This window comes from Corvus kubaryi, unplaced genomic scaffold, assembly GCF_017639235.1.
Source record: "Corvus kubaryi isolate FWS band 111438036 unplaced genomic scaffold, C.kubaryi_AGA036_p1.0 37308, whole genome shotgun sequence".
In the NCBI taxonomy this organism is placed as follows: Eukaryota; Metazoa; Chordata; class Aves; order Passeriformes; family Corvidae; genus Corvus; species Corvus kubaryi.
The window spans coordinates 8,492,287-8,513,255 of NW_024581096.1; the positions used below are offsets into that span (position 1 = coordinate 8,492,287).

Sequence of the window (20,969 nt, forward strand, 5' to 3'; positions counted from 1 at the left end):
GATAGATTACCAGCCTACTCTTTCAGAGTCAGCAATCTATGATCCCACTAAGCAGGTACAAATGTAATTTTCTCTCCAGCTGCTCGCAGGCTCAGTCACTTGTCTCTTTTCTTGCAGAACGATTCCTGGGGAAAGCAGTACTCCTATGCACTCTTCAAAGCCATGAGCCATATGCTCTGCATTGGCTACGGAGCCCGCGCCCCCGTCAGCATGTCCGACCTCTGGATAACGATGCTGAGTATGATTGTGGGGGCTACTTGTTATGCCATGTTTGTTGGTCATGCCACTGCCCTCATTCAGTCTCTGGATTCCTCGCGACGGCAATATCAAGAAAAGGTAACTCGTTGTCTCATAACTTCATAAGTTCTGAAATGGATTAATGGCATGTTTTAACCGTGAAAAGGTGGTATGACTTTACATGAAATAATCTAGTACAGTCTGAATCCTGTGGCCAATGTCATTGAACACAAAGGTGTTCAGAACATTCCATGAGTTCAGTATATTTCTGCAGGAACCTACTTTGCTTAGAGAGCCGCCGGTTCTTGATGTTCGACTTCCTTTAAACTCATCTGTGAAAACTCTATCCCTTGCTTCAGACTCGCTTTGTATCCCTTTGCTACATTCTGTAGGTACTTGGCCTAGGTAGCTTGAACAAGGGCCTTGATCTTGGTAGCTTGGGCATGTCTGTACAATTTCCTGTCATTCCATTGGAGTGCTGTTCAGGGAGCACCCTTGAACATGTCAAAAGAATGGCCTTTAAATGAGGACGGGACCATATCAATTAGTTTATAACTTCCCCAGAGGAGTGCCCAGAAGAGGTCTTCATTTGCTTAGTAACAGTATTGTGTACATGTGAATCCATGGCCTGTAGGGTCCTTGCCAAGGTCAAAAAGAATTGTGGTCAAAGGTAGAAAAGTAGAGAAAGGTTAGTGGAAGAGAGTTCTTTATGAAGCAGGAAGTAAAAGGTTGTTTTATTCTGTGTGAGATTGGAATTAAAAAGACATGAACGGATAAAGAGTGGGAGCTCTCTGGAATAAGTACTAATTAAAACTGTCAGAGGTGTAATAAAAATCAGAGACAAGTGTGGATGATGGTATGAAACTGGAAGACACAGCTAGCAGTGATGGCATAAGGAAGAAAGAATCAGAACAAGCCACAGCAAGGGATGAAAAGAATATGCAGAATTACTGAGGTGCTTAAAAGATGACAAAATTTGTTATTGTAGTAAATGGGGAACTGGAGAAGCCTTGCCAGAGTAGAGGTCAGCTGAGCAAAGTAATGAAATCAGAGTTCACACCAGCAAATAAGATACACAGCCTGAGCAATAGTATTTGGCATATGTCCATAACAAGGTCCAGAAAGGCAAACTGGGCAGAAATCCCAGTATGATGTAACACAAACCTGAGGGAGAAACCTGGCAGAGACTAAATAGCAGAGAGGGTGACTCTGGCATCTGCTGAGGATGAAGAGGAAACACCTGAATTTGCTGGGCAAGAAAGAGGGGGGGAAAAAGTAGGGTGGATTGGGGGATTTTCTTTACAAGGAAGCAAAGAGGGATGAAATGAGAATGTGTGGGTGAAGAAGGTTATATTCAGTTTTGTAGAGCTCAAATTGCAACAAGATCATGGGTTCAATATATGAGGCAGAGGAAGAGGTAAGGGATGAGCTGTAAGTTCAGTGACAGAAAAATTAGCTTTTGGCTGACAAAACAGCTGTTCAAAACAAGTTTGCAAGCAAGAAATTTCACATGCTGTATAAAATATAAGTGAGAATGAGAGGTTTAGAAAGAGAGTAGAGATGATCATTAAAACCAAAATCTGAGTTTTGTCAGTGACCTTGTGAAACCCCGTATTCATCTCAGTATAATGTCAAAGGGCTAATTCGGGTAGGTTACATAACCCAACTGGCTTATTATTCTGTTCTGTGAACAGAAAGGAAAGTGATTTTATCCAAATGGGACCTTTCTAGGAAGCTGTGGGACAGAACCATCATAACAATGGACATGAAGTATTACTGCAGTTCCATTAGAGGTTAGGGTCAACATATATACACACATATACACAGATTTAAGAAATCACAAGAAATGTTACTATTCACCTGAAATCTCATCTTAATCATTATCCTCAGACCTTGCTGGCTGCAGCACTATATCACAATGTTTTGAGCATCAGAAATACAGTACATGGGTAAAGATATCTGTGTATTTTAAACTGTGCTCAGTAAAGCCAGTTCTCATTTGCACTTTCTTTGAAAATTAAAACCCAGCAGCAGTCAAGCAGTATTGTATTTCTCATCTTTTCACATAACGGCAAACAAAACTTTTTGTTTATTAGTTTGTTTGTTCTCTGATTTTATGCACACACTTCATTAAACATTAGCATAGAAATATCTGTCATTTTTCAGTTCCTGCAACTCTCAACACATTCATTTTTCCTTTTGTTTTTACTTCTTACTAGTTTCCTGACTTCTGAGGTAAAAAAATAGCATGACATTGACAATCAGAAATTTAACAAATGAGCCAGAAATAGCATATTTCTACACTTCTGAAAAAATGTTTCTTATTTTCTGGAATCTATTTGTATGCTGGTTATTAAGTGCTAGAGATAAAGGATGTCTTGAATAAAGAATTTTTTTCTACTGGTTTCTGAGACCCTGGACCCTGATAAATACTATCAGCTATAACAACTCTATGGACTTGTTTGTATACTTTTGACCATTGCTTTTTCATAGTTTAATCATATTTTGAAATAAATCTTTGATTATAGCATGAGAATTATAAGCCATTACTATAAATTCCTAATGAGTATTCTTTATTTTTCTTTACTCTGCAAACTAGATAAATGGGTATTTCAAAAACCTGTTTGTGGTACCTATTTTGTCATCATATTTTCTAAAATATTGGCAGATAAAAATCGTTTATATTTCACGTATCTGAGACTTGAGAAAAAGTATATTAATTCCAGCTACAGACTTCAGAGTTTTAATTTACTCCATTATGCCTTTTTGCATAGTTCATTGCTTTCTTTTTCTTCTGAAATTAAAAAATCAGGAGAGTGAGACTTCTGAAATTTTTTTGGGCTTAAGGGCTAGGATCAATTTCTTTTGTTTAGACATATATTTCTAATGTTGTGTATTTATTGGCTCCATTGTTTTCCTTGTAAGAATTATGTAAAATAATGAAATTAACATGAACTGCTAGGCAACATAGTGGAAGTTAAGAAAGAGCTTGTTATTTGATTCTTCTCTGAATAACATCATAAACGTGTCTGTGGAACGCAACTAATGAAAGGAAAGTTTGGGTCTTTCTCCCACTGAAAGCAGCCAGAAATTAAATGCTTGCTGAAATCTCCCTCCTTCAGATCCTTCTAAAGCTCAAGGTATGCAAAACCAGAACAAACATAATTCAAAATGGAAGAACTCAGGAATACAAGAAAGAGACTTCATTATGAAATCATTATGAAAGAGATTTTCAATATGTTAAAAATTATCTAAGAATTTGACCTGTGCCAAGCATTGCATGCTGAGAGAAATCAAAATATGGTAAGGGAGCAAATATTGCTCCAAATGTTTACTCTTATGGGCCAGAAACAAAAGGTATCAGAGAAAATTAAGAGTGATTATAAGCCATCAAATGTTGGACAGTAAACTTGCACACCGAGAAGTGGTACAAAAAAGAATGCATTGATACATTCTGGTCACTCTGACAAAGTTCAGACTTTTTTCTGCTGAAGTAGTGGAACTGTTCTCACGGAAAAAAATACCTCTCAGATACAGTACATGCATCAGATCCTAGTATCAATTAGTGAAGGGCTAATACCTGACAAAGAAGAGAGATGTCCAAGCCAGGTATACTTGATCCCTGTTCTCTTTTCAGTAATAAAGTTTGACAGACGATTCTACCTTACAAAAGGACTGAATAAATCAACAAATCAATGTCATCTTAGCACTCTCCTTCCTGAATTTGGTGTAAGTAAAAGAGGAATGCAGCAGTAACTAAAAGCAATATTCTAAGTGACACCACCTTTGATGTTTTTAATGTCTAGGAAGTCAGCACATCTCAAATATTTTTGCCTTTACAAAGACAACATTTATTTGAAAGAACCAGAAGTACATGTGCTGAACTTGTTAATAGTCTAGTGTGAAGGCAAAATGAACAGTCACTGACAAGGAGGTGAAGATCATTAGTTAAATATTTCTTCCTTCAGATGTTGGCAGTTCCTAATAGGGAGATGTTTGCCTAATGCTGTGAATGTCACTGAATTGTCATGATTGAAGAGATTACATTTTTATAAGAGTTAATATTTTTTTGGTTACATCCTGTCATGGGCATAAAATATCCAGGAACAACAAGGTAATAGAGGCAAGATTTGTAGTAGCATACAGATTGTCTTATAGCATAAAATTGTTAAATTGGTTTGATAAAATACCAGGTATTATCTGGGGAGGGTTATTATTTAATTTTATTTTAGTGATCCATTTTCCTTAAGCTATCCTTTTGTATATTTTGCTTTTTCTCTAATAGAACTCAAACTACACAAGGTCTCAAAAACAGAAAAAGAATCAGACCAGTTTTGCCAATTGCAAGTAGTATAAGAGACATTAAAAAATATTTAATTCAACTTTATACATAGAGGAAATGCAAAAAAATTACAACTGTCTCAAATATCCCAAAGGACATCTCCTTCTAACCCCATATTTTTCTTTTATTTTATCTCTTAATTTATGGTCTTTTAGCACCTCTTCAGTTAAATCAGTCTAGTTTAAAAGAAGAAATGGACCTAAATGTACTTTTTTACAGAGAAAAAGCAGTAATTGTATATAAAGTTAATTTAAAAGCAATCAGTAAATTTTAAGTAGTAAGCAACTACTTCACAATTATGTGATATTGTGCATTTTTATATAGGCAGCATTGGGATTTGAAGCTCAGATTGCCCATTTTTCATTTCTTAAATATCAGAAGAAACATTTTAAAAAGAGTAACAGAATGAGGGCAGCAGGGCAGCTTTTGTTTTTGCAGCATGAGGCCTTGCCCCAGCTTTTCAAGTCTGTCCTTCACAGCTCCAGTTTGGTTATCTTGGTTGTCCATGTAGTCTGTGGGCAGATACTCGATATGCATTGCAAGAGGCAGCAATGCCGTGGAGTGCCTTGGGGGAGCCGTGGATGGAGCGTGTTCCCACTTCCCTTCCCCTCCGGGAGGCTGTGGTGTGTACTTGACCACCTTGGGCAGTGACATACCTGAGGTCCTCCCTTCTGAAACTGGGTGCCACCTCTTTGAGCTTCTTTCTCTGAGCAGCTGTTTGAGGGTGCAGTGGAGGGCTCTGCCATGGAGTAGATCAAGACTTGGTAGCCACTCACTCAGCCAGAGGTGCCTCTGCATTTTCTTAAAGAGGAATGGAAGACAGCACTTCCATGTTTTCTTAAGTTTCAAACCTTTGGTGGTTAAACTGAAAGTGGAAAAAGGCAGATACCAAATTCTTGGTGTGTTCATTAATGCTACTTCAGTTCTTAGGAAATGTTTCTGGAAAATTTTAGATATTTGTAACTATGTCATCTGTAAGTATCAGGGATTTTTGTATTTCCACAGGAGTCTAGGAAATGGCAGTTCTGTTTATGATGAACATTCGTAGGAAAGGAAGAGCTATGGCAAACTCAAGACCACATCATTATTTAACTAGGCTTACAGCAGCTTTTGGTATACATACATTATTAAATAAACACAAGTATCCATATACATGTAAATATTCATTTGTCAGCTTGCCCTTGCTGGACTCAAATCAGATGAAATAGAGTGAAACAGGTAAGGGAGTTTCCATTGCCTACATACTACATGCCATTCATAAAAATCCTTGAAAATGTAGTTGTATGGCTTTTTTTTTTTTTCTTAAATTGAACAGATGTTCAAAATAGAAAATTCAGACACACAGCTGAACTTGCCATAGTGGAGTTTTAGAATGTTATTCCTGGATCTGGTCTGATCTGAGCAGCAAGTATTCATTAAGTACTGATTTCTAAGTTCAGTAGTTTTTTATGGTTTTCTGTTTTTAAAAACAGAAGTCATGCTTTTCTGGTGCTGATAGTAGTTTTTAGAAAGTCTGACAATACTCTTACACAAAAATTTTGTGTGACTCTTAACTTAAAAATAGTCTATTTTCATTTATAAAGCCTAATTTTAGCAATAGGCCATGTCATGTTGAGACTGCTGGAGAAGGTGAGCCACTTGGAAGATAAATCTTGCTTTTTCTATGCAGCAGTGCTACAGTATACTTGCCACCCCAAAGGAATTATTTATTTTGGAAAATGAGGGGTGGTTTACTTTATCCTGGAGTTTTATCTACTTGGGAAAAAGAAAACAAAACAGGAAAATACAGCAAAACCTTTTCACTGACTATCAGCCTTTAGTTTTTCAGGTTTTTAGAAAATTCACATCAGCTTCCACAGATGTATGTCCTATTTAGCTTTGCCATAGTGCAGTATTTTAAATAGTTAGCAATTTTTGAAGGGTTTTATGATTGATCAAGTACAAGACTCGCTAACAGTTTTGAACAATGTGAGAACCTCAGGACTAAGTATTGATTTTATCAAAAGCCATATATATAGTCATCACAGTACTGTGAATGAGAAAATTCATTATTCCCTAAATATTTAGGCATGACTGAGAGTCATTGCATACCACAGTATTTGTGGATGGTTTCTGGTAGTTACAATTCCTGAGTTTGTGATTTTATTTGGAAGCCCAGGGTGCCTTATAGTTAGAAAAGGGTGTGTTAGTCTTGCCTTTTGGATTATTTCTGAATCATCTTATGCTGTTTTGGCATACATCAGGTTACAGCCTCCTAAATGGATAGATGTAGTATTTCTGGCTTCTGTGAGTCTTATTGGTCCTTGCAGAAAGCACTGAGATTTATTAGAATAAAGCAAGCTATTAAAAGATACTTGGTATCGCTGAACAGCAAAACATTCTGAAAGCGAAAAACAGCTGCAGCTCAGAAAAAACTTCTCAGATACTTCCTTTCAGAGGATGCATCCTGTTATTTGGTAGAACATGCACATAATTGAACTTGTAGGTACATTAGTTCTTTTATTTATATGCATCTTTTAACTTGATGCATAATTAAGGCCATCATGAAATCAACCCACTGACATATAAGTGAATATGTAAATTCTCTGCCATGAGTACCAGTGTGGGCTGTGCAGACAGAAGCTTATTCATTGAACATGAAAATATTCATTGTGTCATGATAGGGCCTTCACTGCCATCACTTGCTTTCTCTTTCTCATCTTTATCAGTTTTTGTTTATAATGATTACCTGGATTTTTGCTGCACATACTTGTGATGTTGACATTGATCTTCACAATTTTTGAAATGGGAAAGAATGATAGATAGTATTGCAAAAAGTAAGGACAAAAATTATTTTCCCTCTCCCAATCAAAAAGTTAAAGTTACCTTTAAATAATGCAACAGTAAAAAAAATAAACATGTCTTTTTCTTTACAAGTTGAACTGAATATTATGTTTAGTTTGACAGTAAGGCTTTGGAGAGAAATGTAAATCAGTCAGAACATTCTTACTAGGCTGCTCTCCTCTTTTGTCCTGATACTTCGTTATTGTGTTTCGGCTTCTCATTACGGCCAGTCTTGCTGGGGTGATCAGGTTGGTTTTTTTTTTGCCTTTCATGTCTCAAAAGGTGATTGGTTCCTCCTGGTAGCAGGTACTGTGCCAGCCAAGTGCTCTCCTCCCGGCTGCATCATACCTGTGCCAAACTGTAATAGACTCCCACTGCTTCTAAAATGACAGATGGGCCTGTCTTTGATTTATTGCTGTGTTGTGGGTAATTTACTTATAAAGTGTTCTGCTGTCTTGCATTATGGATTAGGTTTCTAGCAGTTTTCTGTATGAAACTGCAGAGCAAGCTCATTACAATTTCAACCATGTTCATGATGACTATATAAAATTAGCGATGAAGGCATGAAGTTATTCCAGAGTCAGATTTTACACACAATCTGCTTTCTTTCCACAGTAATTACCATAGGTTCCCACATTAAGTAGATTAAAAGAAAAGAAGAGAGAGAAACAAAAAACAAGGAGCTAAGTTTTTGGTTTCAAACTTTTTGTTCAAATACAGCACAAGCTAAAAATTTAGCAAGAGAAAACTTTCTAATTCACACCAGATAGGTATAGCAGGTAGCAATTATCCGAGTTGCAGTAGAATTACTGTGCTTATGTCCTGTAGATGGGTAGAAGGAAATAGCAGTCAATATTATCTAATATAATAATAGGAGTGAAATATTATCTAATATAATAATAGGAGTGAAAAAATAATCCTTGCTGTGAAAGATTAGGGTTTTTTTTTCCCTTTACCTTGCTAAGAGAGGAAGGGAATAAGGAAGCATTGATTATTTTTATATTGACTTTTAAATAATAATTCTTTCCCAACCTCATCCTTTTTCTCAATATTCAAGTAATTAAAGCATGTCTACTTTGAGAACGTAACAATTTGTATAACTAAGACATGCAATATTTATAAATGCTTTGGAGTGCAGAGGATAGCGGAATGACCAAAATATTTTCTGTGCAAATTAATGTTTTAAAAACCCCTTTGTATTGTTTTAATTAAGTTTAGTCCAAGTGTTTACTTACCTTGAAAAAATATTGTAACACTGATTCAATAAACCTTTATTAGAAAAGAGAAGCAGTAATAAATATTGAAGTAGAATGCTTTTGTCTCCATTTGTTTTCATAAAATACACTAGACATACCTTTTACATCTTCTGCTACCAAAGGAAATGAAAAAGAACAAAACCTTCAGAAAACACTTTTCTAAACACGAGTTACTAAATCATGATAAAAGGACTTTTTAAATAAAAATTCACACTGCTAACGCACAGTTTGGGGTTAGGAAAATGTAATTTTCAGTTAAGTATCTATACAATCTCCTTCTAGACAGAATATTTTTTTGTCAGATGCCTTTTATTATGGGCAGCACTGGATTCCTGCATATATTCAGGCAGAGCTTCACTTCAGAATTTGATGTATATGTAAAAGTAATTTTATAAAGTTTTGAGGAAAACACTGAGCATTTTTTTAAATGAGAAGTGAAGTCTTTGGGTGTTTCTTATTAGACAAAGGAAGGAGCTGGTAGCTAGAATTTATGGAGTTAATTCCCCTATACAGGATACCTCCCTATCCTTTTTAAATTTTCAACATTGTTTTAGGCATTGGCCTTTGTTTCCCCTGATTTTGTAGGAAGTGTAGGTAAGAGAGAGGACTGGGTGATCACCTGGCTGAAGAGTCCATCTCTCTTTGTTGCTGCTTTACTGCTGCACAGCATTAGATGTTCAGCCCGTGTTTGGGCATCATCAGGCAGCATCAGAAGATGGACATGGCCTTACCTCAGCCAGGAGTACCACTGACACCAGAGGCAACCCAAAAGGCTAACTTGGGAAAATTGAGGCAGAGAGCCCCAAAAGATGAGTGGGCAGTGTTACAGAGGTAGTGGAAAGGCATCTTTGGCTTTGTCCTATGGTATGCCTGCAAGGAAGAAACCAGTTTGAAATGGGAGGAGCCAAAGAATATGTGGGGAAGTGAAGAAGGAAACAGGGAAACAGGGCCTGCACCAGGGGGTAGAGGATACTGACTTGCTTTAGGGAAGAACTGTGATCGACAGAGGCACTCGTAATGAGAAGTGTGTTGATGGCTAAGCAAGAACCTTGCAGTACATGACGTTATGTGAAAGAAATTAGAAAATCATTTGATATACACTCTGAATTTTTGGCAAAGAGGTAGAGATGAGCCTTCTCTTTCCACCTGCATATCCCCTCACTTGGAACAGCAGCATCTCTGGTGGACAGTGCAAATAAAATAATAGGAGAGAACTGAAGTGAGGATGATCAATGGAATGATTACCTGGATTACTATATCACATTACCCAGTTTAGCCAGGTGCAAGGTTTTGGGTTGCATGGGCAGAGACAAGACAGCATCTGATAATCTGTGCTCCATCAGGTGCACCTGTAAGGCAGGCAACAGTATTTACTCTTCAAGCAGTGTTTCAGAAAAAAAATCTGAAAGGAAGTAAATGGACTAGTATAAAAAGGAAAAAGAAATTTAAAACTCTAATGAACTGTATTGGTTGGCTGATTTTAAAACAAAGCTGTAACAGTCAGACAGTAACTCTGAATGAAAAGTAACAGCACAATAAAACCAACACTATATATAACTCAGTAAATGAAAAGATACTTTTTTATTGCTGAAAGATGGTGATTTAGATTTGTTTGCAAAATATTTAAGAAACAGGCTCTTGCTCTGCTAAAGTTCACGATTTATGTAAGGTAGTAGAGAAAAGTATAACCTTGTAAAATAGTGCCAAATCCGGAAAGTATTTGGGAAAGACATAAACCTTAACTCTCCCTTGTTTTTACCTCAGCTTAATTTTCTTTCATAGTTTCTCAGTCTACCAAAACTGCCCCCAATCCCCATGTCTCTTTCTAAGGCAGTCTCTGCATCTGGCAGAGACCATTTGTCCTCTTTTTCCTCAAAACCCTCCACAAAAACAGTTGGTTTTGTGGGGTTTAGAGAAGGCAGGAAAATCATCTGAACCTTGCACCAGGCTTCCTATGGCAGGAAAAGAAAGCTTTCATTTTCCAAACAATTCAGTATCACTTAACGTCAAGAAAGTTAGAGCTTCCTGGGGAGGGTGCAGTGATGTAATTACATAGAATAATGTGAAAAAGCAGAAAAAAGGGGGAAAAAGAAGTGAATAATGAAAGCACTGTACTGTGGCATATCCATTAATATTAGGTATAAGCCCCACTGAATGTGGCTTTTAAATCTGCAGTACAGTTCTGAGCAGAGAAGGGATCAATCAGGCAGGCTGAGAAAATGAGCTGTCTCTGTCTTCAGCAGCTGAAGGTGATTCCTCAGTGTTGTTGGCTTGGATTCCTGTAACACACCAGGGCTAAAGGCAGAAAATTCCTCCGAACAAAGTTTAACATTCTAACTTACATTATATGCTATTTCTAACATACAATTCCTGGGTGGCAGAGAGCGTTTCTGTTCTAGCCATCAATTTGTTGTGTGAAAAACAGAAGGAAGTGCCAGGTTATACTTGAAGTGGTTGCTGCTTTAGCCCTTAAAATTGTTAGGTTACCACCTAATCATTAGGTAGTTATTATTTATAGTGATGTTCTTACATAACACTGAAGTTTTAGTGGAAGCAATATTCTGTTTCTGTAGTTCTCAGGAATTAGCATCGTAGAGTCCTTGTGCTGTAGTTGACTATGACTACTCAAAATTTCACTGTCTGTACAGCTTCAAAATACATTGATTTATGGGGAAGACATTCTGAATTCTTCCAGCTCTTTTTCAGATTCAGTTTAAAAACAAAATACAAACGAAAAGGCTGTTCTTGCCTCAGCACCTTGTTACCTGTTTTTCACATAGCCCCGGTGTGGCTTTCTCTATAGGGGGTGCACTGCTGTTCTCTTTGCAAGGTTTCCCTACAACTTCATGGCCATTGCACAATACCTTGTGGTGTAGACCAAATATCTCTGGAAGACTGAAAATGGGCCTGGTGATCTTTTATTTATCTATTGCATGCTTTTAAAAAGAAAAGAAAAGAAAAAAAGAAAAGAAAAGAAAAGAAAAGAAAAGAAAAGAAAAGAAAAGAAAAGAAAAGAAAAGAAAAGAAAAGAGAAAAGAAAAGAAAAGAAAAGGAAAGGAAAGGAAAGGAAAGGAAAGGAAAGGAAAGGAAAGGAAAGGAAAGGAAAGGAAAGAAAAGAAAAGAAAAGAAAAGAAAAGAAAAGAAAAGAAAAGAAAAGAAAAAAAAAAAGAAAAGAGAAGAAAAAAGAAAATAAGGCCTTGTATAAAAACTTTTTTTTTTTTTAATAAAACCAAGCATTTTGCATTGCCTGCCAGGAAGGTCCCTCCTTGGCAGGGTTATGCAGGTGCCTTCTCAGCTTCAGCAGGGGTCCTGCACTGCAGCCTTTCCACGAGACACCGTTGTCAGTGCTGGTAAAGGTGTTTAGGGTACTAGTTCAGAATAGAAATGAATTATCAATTGGGCAATCAATTAACAATATCCATGCCAGACTGTCATACTCACAGCCAGTGGCAAATTGCTTCTCTTGCCCTGGAAATAAATTACCCTTTATTCAACTCTAAAACTAAGGTAAATTTTGCTAAAATTTAAGATGCTGAGCAGAGTGCTCCTAAAATACTTAAGACAGGAAGAAATAAATATGCACTTTATATATATATTTTTTTTCATTCCTTTAAGTGAAAGAAAATATGAGGAATCCTTAGGTCTTTAGAATTGTTTGTAGAATTGTTTAAGAACCCTTTGTTAGCCTTTTACTCCTTTCACTGTTTTTCCATAGCATCTTAGAGGTGTTTCGCCCACTTCTTCAAAGCTCTCTCTATTTCTCCTTCTTGTTTTGAAAGAAGGAGAAAAAGAAAATAGAGGTATTATTTCACAGAAGTTCTGTTATTTTTCTTTAACAGTTACAGCTCTGTGGCTTCACTTTTGAATGAACCCAGCAATACTGATTAAGGACTTTCCCTGATGTTTCTGCAGAAATGATCAGCACAGAAATACAGTATCAACATTAATTTGAGAGTTAAATATCCACAGAGATGTGGGAAGTCATCCACTACTAGTAAGAACTTTCTGCATTGTTTTGGAGAAAAAAAATATGACCTTTTATGTAAGATTTGATGTTGCATGGTCAATGCATTAAACTACATCTTCAGAACTATTACAGGAATCATTAGTCTATTTGTTTGAAGAAAGCTATAAATGTCCCTGAAACTTGTTCTTTGCAGAATGTTTCATTGGCTTTTCCACCCTGGTAGAGTCTGTAGTTCTCATATATATCTCATTTTTATTCTAATTAAAAAATTGTCTTTAAGTCATTAAAAATTAAAGGAGTTTTTTCCTGTACCTAGTGAATAAGTTCCATAATTCTGGAATATAAGAGAATAAATCCTGTTGCTCACAGTCGTTTCCCTGGAACAGTCAGGTCTATAATGATGCTCTTCAGAAGAGTACAGAAGTTTGCTTGGAGTATTACTTTCCTGCCATGGCTGTCGTTTGTCAGAGAAGCCTTCAGATGCCAAAGATTTATTTCTCTAAGAATGTCTCCGAAGTGTGTATTCTCCAAGACTAGAAAAAAGTAAGGCAAAAAAAGGAAGATTATGAATAGTTTAGAAGAAGGAATGAAACACAACAGCTGTGAACATGGAGACCAGTTTGTCAAGACTGTTGGCAGTTACTGGTGAAGAATGCATGAATATTGTGTGATACTGTGTGTTAACCTCAGTCTTTTAGATGAAGCTGGAAGAATGAACAGTCTGACAGAGAGTCTTCAATTATCTAAAAAAATAAATTATATTCTTGAAGTCTCCTTTGTAAGTGGAAGGGCTCTTTGCATCATGCTACAGTATCTAGCTGTATGTTCAGATAAAATATGCAAGGCTCCACACTGCAGATGTTAAATAATAGTTCATAAAGTAATAGTATTAATGAGGTTACCTGTTCAGAGCAGAGGTTGTCTGGTCTCCTTTAAGCTCCTATGGATCTTAAAAAATGTTAGTACTGCATCTGTCTGACACTGACTCAGGTGTTGACATGTAAAATGCCTGCAGGAAGGTGGATGAATTGCAGCCAGTAGCCCTGTGTAGGCTTTTCCTCCCCACGAGCTGCATCTGCGTGGGATGACTCTTTGTATTTCCCACCATCTCAATTCTGTATAAGTGATTATACTTTCTTGGAAAAGCGAAATGAAATGTGATCATCTACTCTATCCTTATGAGGAGCAAGGGAACTTTCTGTCTCTATCTTGATACACACATAGTAGACCAGTAGAAAATACACTGGGAGATGACCTGCCCAGCCTACAGGAACCGTTTTCTCATTTTTAAGACACCGCTGTGAAATGAGGGAAGGCCAGTTTCACGTCTGTGATCAGAAGTCAAGAAAAGCAATACATCTTTTAACTGTGCAACTTTACGTGCTGAAGAATCTCTTTGTTTCTCCCTTTAGCTTTGAACAGACCTTCCCATGCATGATAAGCTTACTGCCGTGCAAGTATCTTGACATGGAGGTCAAAAATGTGAAAATGGATGCATTAAAAAAGCAAGTTCTTTTTGATGAATTGGCATTTTTTCACTAATTAATACAAAAGGAACTGGGAAGCCATAATTAGGTTTTATCAGAGATAAAATTACCAGGATCAGCAGCTGTATTGTGCCAGTGTTTCTGTCTTGTGTATGCTGGTGCTGCTAGTAGCATAGCTGTTGGCACAACACCAAGCAGATGTAACAATTATAGTGCTAATAAAACTTTTTTTCTTCTTCTTTTCATTGCAACTATTAAACAATAGATACAAAGTTACATAATTTTGACCTAATTATACATTTTTCTATATTACTTTCCTAAATTGCTACTTCAGTTTGCTTCTTGAAATAACTGGATTTTCTGTGGGTGAGATGTTCACAGCTACGCATGCCAGTTTAGCTAAAGGCATTGTGGGGCACACAGAATTCAGCATTATGCAATGTTTCTGTATGGCAGGGTCAATGGGTTGAGGTGAAGCCCATGCAGGAAACCACTGCTTCTGATAAGCAGACTTAACATACATGTCCAAAAAACTTTCATTGAAATGGAAGTAGCCGATTGACACATGTCAGCCTCTGTTCAGAGTCAGCATCAAAGGTATCTGCAGCATCCATTCAGTGCCCAGGTGCAGATGTCCCCGTTGTGGGTGCTGGAGCTGCACAAACTGCTGCTTGTGCCCAGAACTAACCCAAAGGGACCCAGCAGAGATGAACTGATCCCTTTTGCTTCCCCAGAGTGCTTGTGGGGAATAGCTCCTTTTGTCTCCTACTCCTCCCCTTTAGGCACTTCTTTTAATGTATATTCTTTTTCACTGGCACAGTAAATTGAAAAAAAGGGGGTGAAAAAAAAGAAATGAATTCAAATTGTTTAAAAGATAAGGAAGATTGTACAAGACGACAGGATAGGTATTAAATTTCACTTCAAAACTGGTGATTCTAAGGAGGCCATTACAGCATATCTGATATTTTTAAATAAGTTATCATCTTTATAGTCTCTTTCTCGTTAAGAAAGAAAACCATCTTGCCTTAAACTTGATACAGTTTCACCAGTAGTAGCTTGGAGGAGAGATGTTTTTCTTTTCATGCCTTGGGGCTCTGATTGTTGTTTCATTAAATCAGAGTCGTGTCATTGCCTCTGTGAAGAGAGGAACTGATCCTGGTTTTCATGCTGCTTCACTCCTCTTTCTAAAGCAGTAAAAAGGAAACTTGTGCAAGATAAAGAACAGACTAAGAAAACAAATCCTATTCAGAAATCTCCCTATAACTTAATTAATTTCTCAATTACACTAATTGAAAGGAACAATAATAAGAGATTGTGTATTTTGTGGCAATTGAAAGGAAATGTTTAATTACTGCTTGTAAGTAAAATGACAGTTTAAAGCATTCTTGTAAGCAACAGTACTCTTTGGGGGGTAATTAGTGAGAAATAGATGGTAAACAGATGATAGCTTTCAGGCTAAACAAATCTCTTCAGTTCCATCTCATGATAAAGAACTATAAAAATTAACTTACCATTAACATACCATTCAGTAGGAATACTTACATTTTATTTTGATCTGTATTTGATTATAAACTGTTTTTTCTTGATGTGCAAATATCTATATGTTAAGTAAAGTAGCAGTAAGGAAAGCAGATTGTAGAAATATCTCTAGAGCCCTAATAAATTCAGCCATTCAGTGACTGTTGGATGGATAGGTGAGCTTATTACTTTGGCACTACCAAAATAAGATAGCCAAATTTTTGACTGGCAGGTGCACTGCTTGGTGTCTTTTCTGAACACAGCCAGATCTCTGGTCATTTAAGAACCATCTGTGCTTACTCATTTTTGAGTAATCATCATGGATAATCATCCTGTGAGTTAAAGTTAGTGCTAACTTCAGGTCTGACCAAATATTTGGTTAGAGAGTGTCCTTTAGTGCCTTGGTAGTCAGGTCAGAAGTTCGGCTGGCTCATGAAACAGCCATTGTATGCCAGAGGATCACACATAAATGAGAAGTGTTTCTGAAATGGAAATAACTTGTTTTTCAGTGTGGCAAGAGAGGGACAGGAATTGGAGTCTTGTCCCCACTTGAAACATGGAGGTATTTCAACATGCAAAACCTTCCTCTCTTTTCCTAATAATACCAGTCAAAGAAAGGATGAAAAGGAGTATAAAAGACTGAACTGCCCAAACACCAGACTTAGAGCTGCTCTTGCAAGGGGCACAGCAGTGTTTCCTGATTCCTGGCTGAATTTCCATTGGAGAGCAAGAACCCCTATGGCCAAGTGCCTGAAAACTGGCTGAGGCCCTCTAGTGCATATGGAGCAGTAGCCTAAAGAGATTATTTTTAATATTAGGACACAATGAACAAGTCCACTCCTGTACAGGTGAAAAAACTGTGGAAGAGAATGAGCACTCCAAATAGGAAATGCATATTAGCAGCTACTGAAGATCATGCTTTTAAATGCCAGGTGAAATTGAACAGACATTGAGCTTAAACCTTTTAGGAATATTTATCCAGAGCTCTTTCTAACTTGGGAAGGTGTTCCTGCCCTTTCTCTTATTTCTTTTCCCCAGTAATCTAAAAAACTATTCAGAGCCTAACCCAAGGGCAGTAGGTCCTTGTGTTTACATAACATGAGTTCCTTGCAGTAATAAGGAATCCTCGTTAGTGAGGCAGGATTCCCTTATGGTAGGAGAGAGTTGAGCAGCGATTATGTTCTCCACTTTATTCAGGCTGCTAGTAGCTGAGCTCCAGGCTAGAGTCATCAGCAGAGCTAACAGAGAGCAGCAGACCCAGTCTATTACTGTGTGGTTCCTCAGCTGTGAGTCAAGGCACACAAACAGTTGGTTTCGACTGTGAGGCTGACAGTGACTGCAGAGAACAGATAATAACTTTGGAGACCTTGTATCATCCAGATGTCAAGCTCATTAAATAGCATGGTTTGCAGTATGAGACAGAGAAGAGGCATGTAACAATATCCTGCAGTGGCTACATGCTAATGCCTTAAGAGGCCACCTAAAACAGAGACTAGACAAGAATAAGGGAATAAAGGCAGGTATTTATTTGAAGGGCCTTCAAAGGTACACCCTGGGGAGCCAGAGGCTACTGCCAAGATGGACCCCAGGATGGACGACAGGTCACAAGTTCTTCACATTTTTATAGGTTTGGTTCATTAGCACATCAGGGTTAATTCTCCAATTAAAGCTTCAGTTTAATGATGTAATTTCCCCTCAGCTTACCCCCCCCCTTAGAGATTCTTTGGTTTATACTTTTCGGGCCTACGATGGTTTGAGTGTCCTTGAAGAACAGGCCTGGAGAGGCTTTGTGCTAATTTCTAGCATGAGAGAGTGGAAATTAACAGGCTACAAGAAACTTCAGAATTACACACTTATCAGTAAAGGATTTGAAAAATATTAAAGTTAAAACCTAAGGCATCAATGCCCTGCCCAGACTCCCACAGTCAAACACTGGCAGGGCTGGAAATGTGGGTTGCCCATCTTTTTTTGAGCAGGAATACCAGTTTTACCTCATTTACAGCACTATGTATCAGGAGTAATGCTTGTAGCTGATGACATGCTAAGGAGTTAAAGAAGAGAAAAATGCCATGTTCTCAGAATAAATGTGACAAGAAAAATTGAAAATTTGTTAAATAGCCATTAATAAATATAAGCTATACAATTCTCATTCCTTTCCCATTAATCTGCAACTTAATATCTTATATTATTATTTTAACATAGAACCCACTTACGATGTTAGATTGGAAGTTCTTCCAAAAGGAAAAAAGTGTAGCCTCGTGTCTATGATTGTCTAATACTATTCAAATTCTTCCTAGGAGAAGCCTCAGGGATTTTTTTTCAGACATTATTTTAATTATACAGATTAGATTATTCATTTAGCAAACTGAAGCAATATCATGTGATATTCAGACATCCAACTGTGCAGCTCCGCTAGGGAGTTGTCACTACTGAATACTGGGTTAAGAGAGAATTTTAAAAGCTTGTAAACAATCTAGTATCTAATTTCTCAAATTATTGAGTGAAAAAGCAAATTAATTTATTATATCATATGAGAGAGAGAAAGATACCATACAAAGGGGGATATGTGCCATGTGAAATTACACATTCTTTTTAGGGGGAATAATGTAATTTGTATGTACCATTTTAATAGCATTGCAAAATAGAATAGAATTTAATTGAAACAGCTTATAAAGCGTTTTAGCAAAATAGCTGCTTTTAAAGTGCACAGCATTTTAAATTCAAAATAGTATCTTTAAATGGAAATTATTTCATTCTGGGATCTGTGTGCAATCTTTTGCAAATCTTATTCCTTTATTCTTAAAAAATAAATTTTGCTGAAAGATTGTTTTAAAAAGTGATATTACTTCTTTTTCATTAGGAGAAAAACTGTTCTCCTTTATAATATTTTCAGTAGTCATTCACTGCACTTGGAGTTACGCTTCTCTGCAGAAAGAAATTTTAACACATGAAATATAGATATGATGCTTAAAAATTAAGTGCCTGTGAATTTTTCATCACATGAAACTTCAGTTTGTTGGGTTTTTTTTTAATTTCTTCCTCAATGTGAGTGAAAAGTCAACACTCAGCTGAATGCCAAATGTAAGTGTAGTAGACATTACTGTCAATTGTAAACCAGAATGTTATTTTTATATGTTTAATGTTCAGCTAGAAATTAAAGTTTTCTGCATATTTAATAGTTTGTGTCATTCCCTTTCCACTTGCATTTGAGAAAGAGGCAGAAAACCTCTCACGCCTTTAATAGGGCAAAGCTTCTCCCCATCTGTGATTCTTTGCAAATGTGTGATCATTGTTCAGTTCTGTCCCTGTCCCTACAGCTCGTGCTATCTCCAGAGCTAAGCATTAGTGCTGCTTGAAAAGGAGGCAGATATTTTTAATAACAAGCACACTTTCCACAAAGCAAAATTTTCCATGAAAACCGTTAACTCCTATATGCTCCAAGAAAACTGTTTTTCATTAAACAAAACAAACCAACAAACCTCAGCAAAACCCCAACATAATGTTATTTTACTGTATAACATTTTACATTTTGTTTTGGGTAGCTTTAATATTACATTGTATTTGTCTATACAGTTGTTGCAAATGCCATCCCTCCTGTTCTGTATCATGGGATCCCTCTTGAACCTTCCCTCTTTTCCTCAGAATTTGTCTGTCTGGTACCTCCTGCAGAGAAATGACGGGCCTAAAACGCCATGAATACGCAAATTATGTTAAACTGAGTGTTTATATGCTTTGAAATAATTCACTGGGCCTCTTCCCCCAGTTCTCCTGAACTACTTCAGAAAGATTTTCTCCCTTTCCTTCACTGGAAAATAAATAAAAATCTGTAAGCAGAAAATAAAACCTTGAGCTCAGCAACATGAAGGACAAGAAGTGAGTCAAAGCTCCTCAGTTTGTTTCAAGGCCTTACAGCACAATATCACAGAGAAAAAGGACTTCGACAGCAATAATTTCTGAGGTGTAAAGCCACTGCACTTTCATAGGGATTAAAAAATACTAGGAAAATCGTTTTTTAATGTTTTAAACTGTGTTTATAGAAACAACCTACTACTAAAAAGCTATTAAAATACTATAAAAATATTTGGGCTGTTTCTTTTTATTCAATGCTTGCTTAAAAACCTGTTAAGATCAGCTGGTTTTTGAAATGCCAGATAACTGTCAGTCACCTGAATCCTGGGTTTAATCAGTACTAAAACCTTTTAAAGGGGGAAATTTCATAATCATATTGTTTTATTAGAATGCAATCCTTTATACATCCGACCATTCTGTAGTTTGGTGCATTTTGTCAGCTGTTATTCATTGATGTGTTGGCACACCAACTACCTTTCCCATACTTCAACCCAGAGACAGCCTCATTTATTGCCTTTCAATACAGGGCATCCACCTGCTTTTTTTCTGTTAGAAATCTCAAATACATGGTAGAAGGGGTTGGAACTAGATGATCTTTAAAGTCCCTTCCAACCCAAAGCATTCTGTGAGCCTGTAAAAATCCTCACCTGGCGTTTGATAACTAAAGATTCATCAGTGCCTCCCTCTAACATTCACTTTCTTCTTTTGATAGCCAAATCTATTAAATTTCTTCCTTTAAGGCTAAAATTGTAAAAGCACAGCTATAAGGGTGAATAATGGAACCTGAAAGTTCGGTTGGATCTATTGGGCCATTTACATGTATCCTTACAGAAAATTTCATTTAAATAAATGAATATTTGAATGAGTTTAATTACCCTTTGGTAATCTCCGTTTGTTTATGAGAGACAGTCAGGATAACTGGTTCAAATTAGGGACTTAGAAAAAGCTGAACTAAGGTGTCCTATTTTTGTTGTCAGTCACATTTTTCAAGACTGTTTAGCAAAGAGAACAGTCCTAATTTTATAATTCTAAAATATTCTGTTCAAAGTCCAATTTTGGTAATAGTCAAATTTGCTGCCTTTTGATTAGTTTGATTTTTTGAATGTAGTAGCTCAAGAAAATTTACAAATATGAAAATCACTTATGTATTAGGATGTATAGGATATCTCTGGGATCTTTTCTGTGTAGATACTTGCCATGTAGATCATAAAATGTCACCTACACAAAACTGATTTTCTTTAGGTTATATAAACCTCATTCTTCTCTCACAAGCAAATCTGGTGAAGGACAGCAATTTTCTTTGCTATCAGATGTACTAATGCCAGTCTACACCCCAGTTTGGTCATTTTGACCCACTTGCAAGTTTTCGAGATACCAAGCTGCAGTGAGAGGACGTAATCTCAAGCTTTGCCAGGGAAGTTTCAGGTTGGACTTTAGGAGGAATTTCTCCATAGAAAAAGTGATTAAACATTGGAATGGGCTGGTGCTCA

General features: G+C 36.8%; 1 protein-coding gene across 1 annotated transcript in view; it reads left to right on the forward strand.

Moving 5' to 3' along the window:
- HCN1 (hyperpolarization activated cyclic nucleotide gated potassium channel 1) overlaps positions 1–20,969 on the forward strand; it is a 204,277-nt gene that overhangs the window by 133,207 nt on the left and 50,101 nt on the right. Inside the window, exon 4 of the mRNA XM_042028383.1 lies at positions 118–336. Within this exon, the coding sequence (XP_041884317.1) occupies positions 118–336 (219 nt within the window). The remainder of the gene's footprint in view (positions 1–117; positions 337–20,969) is intronic.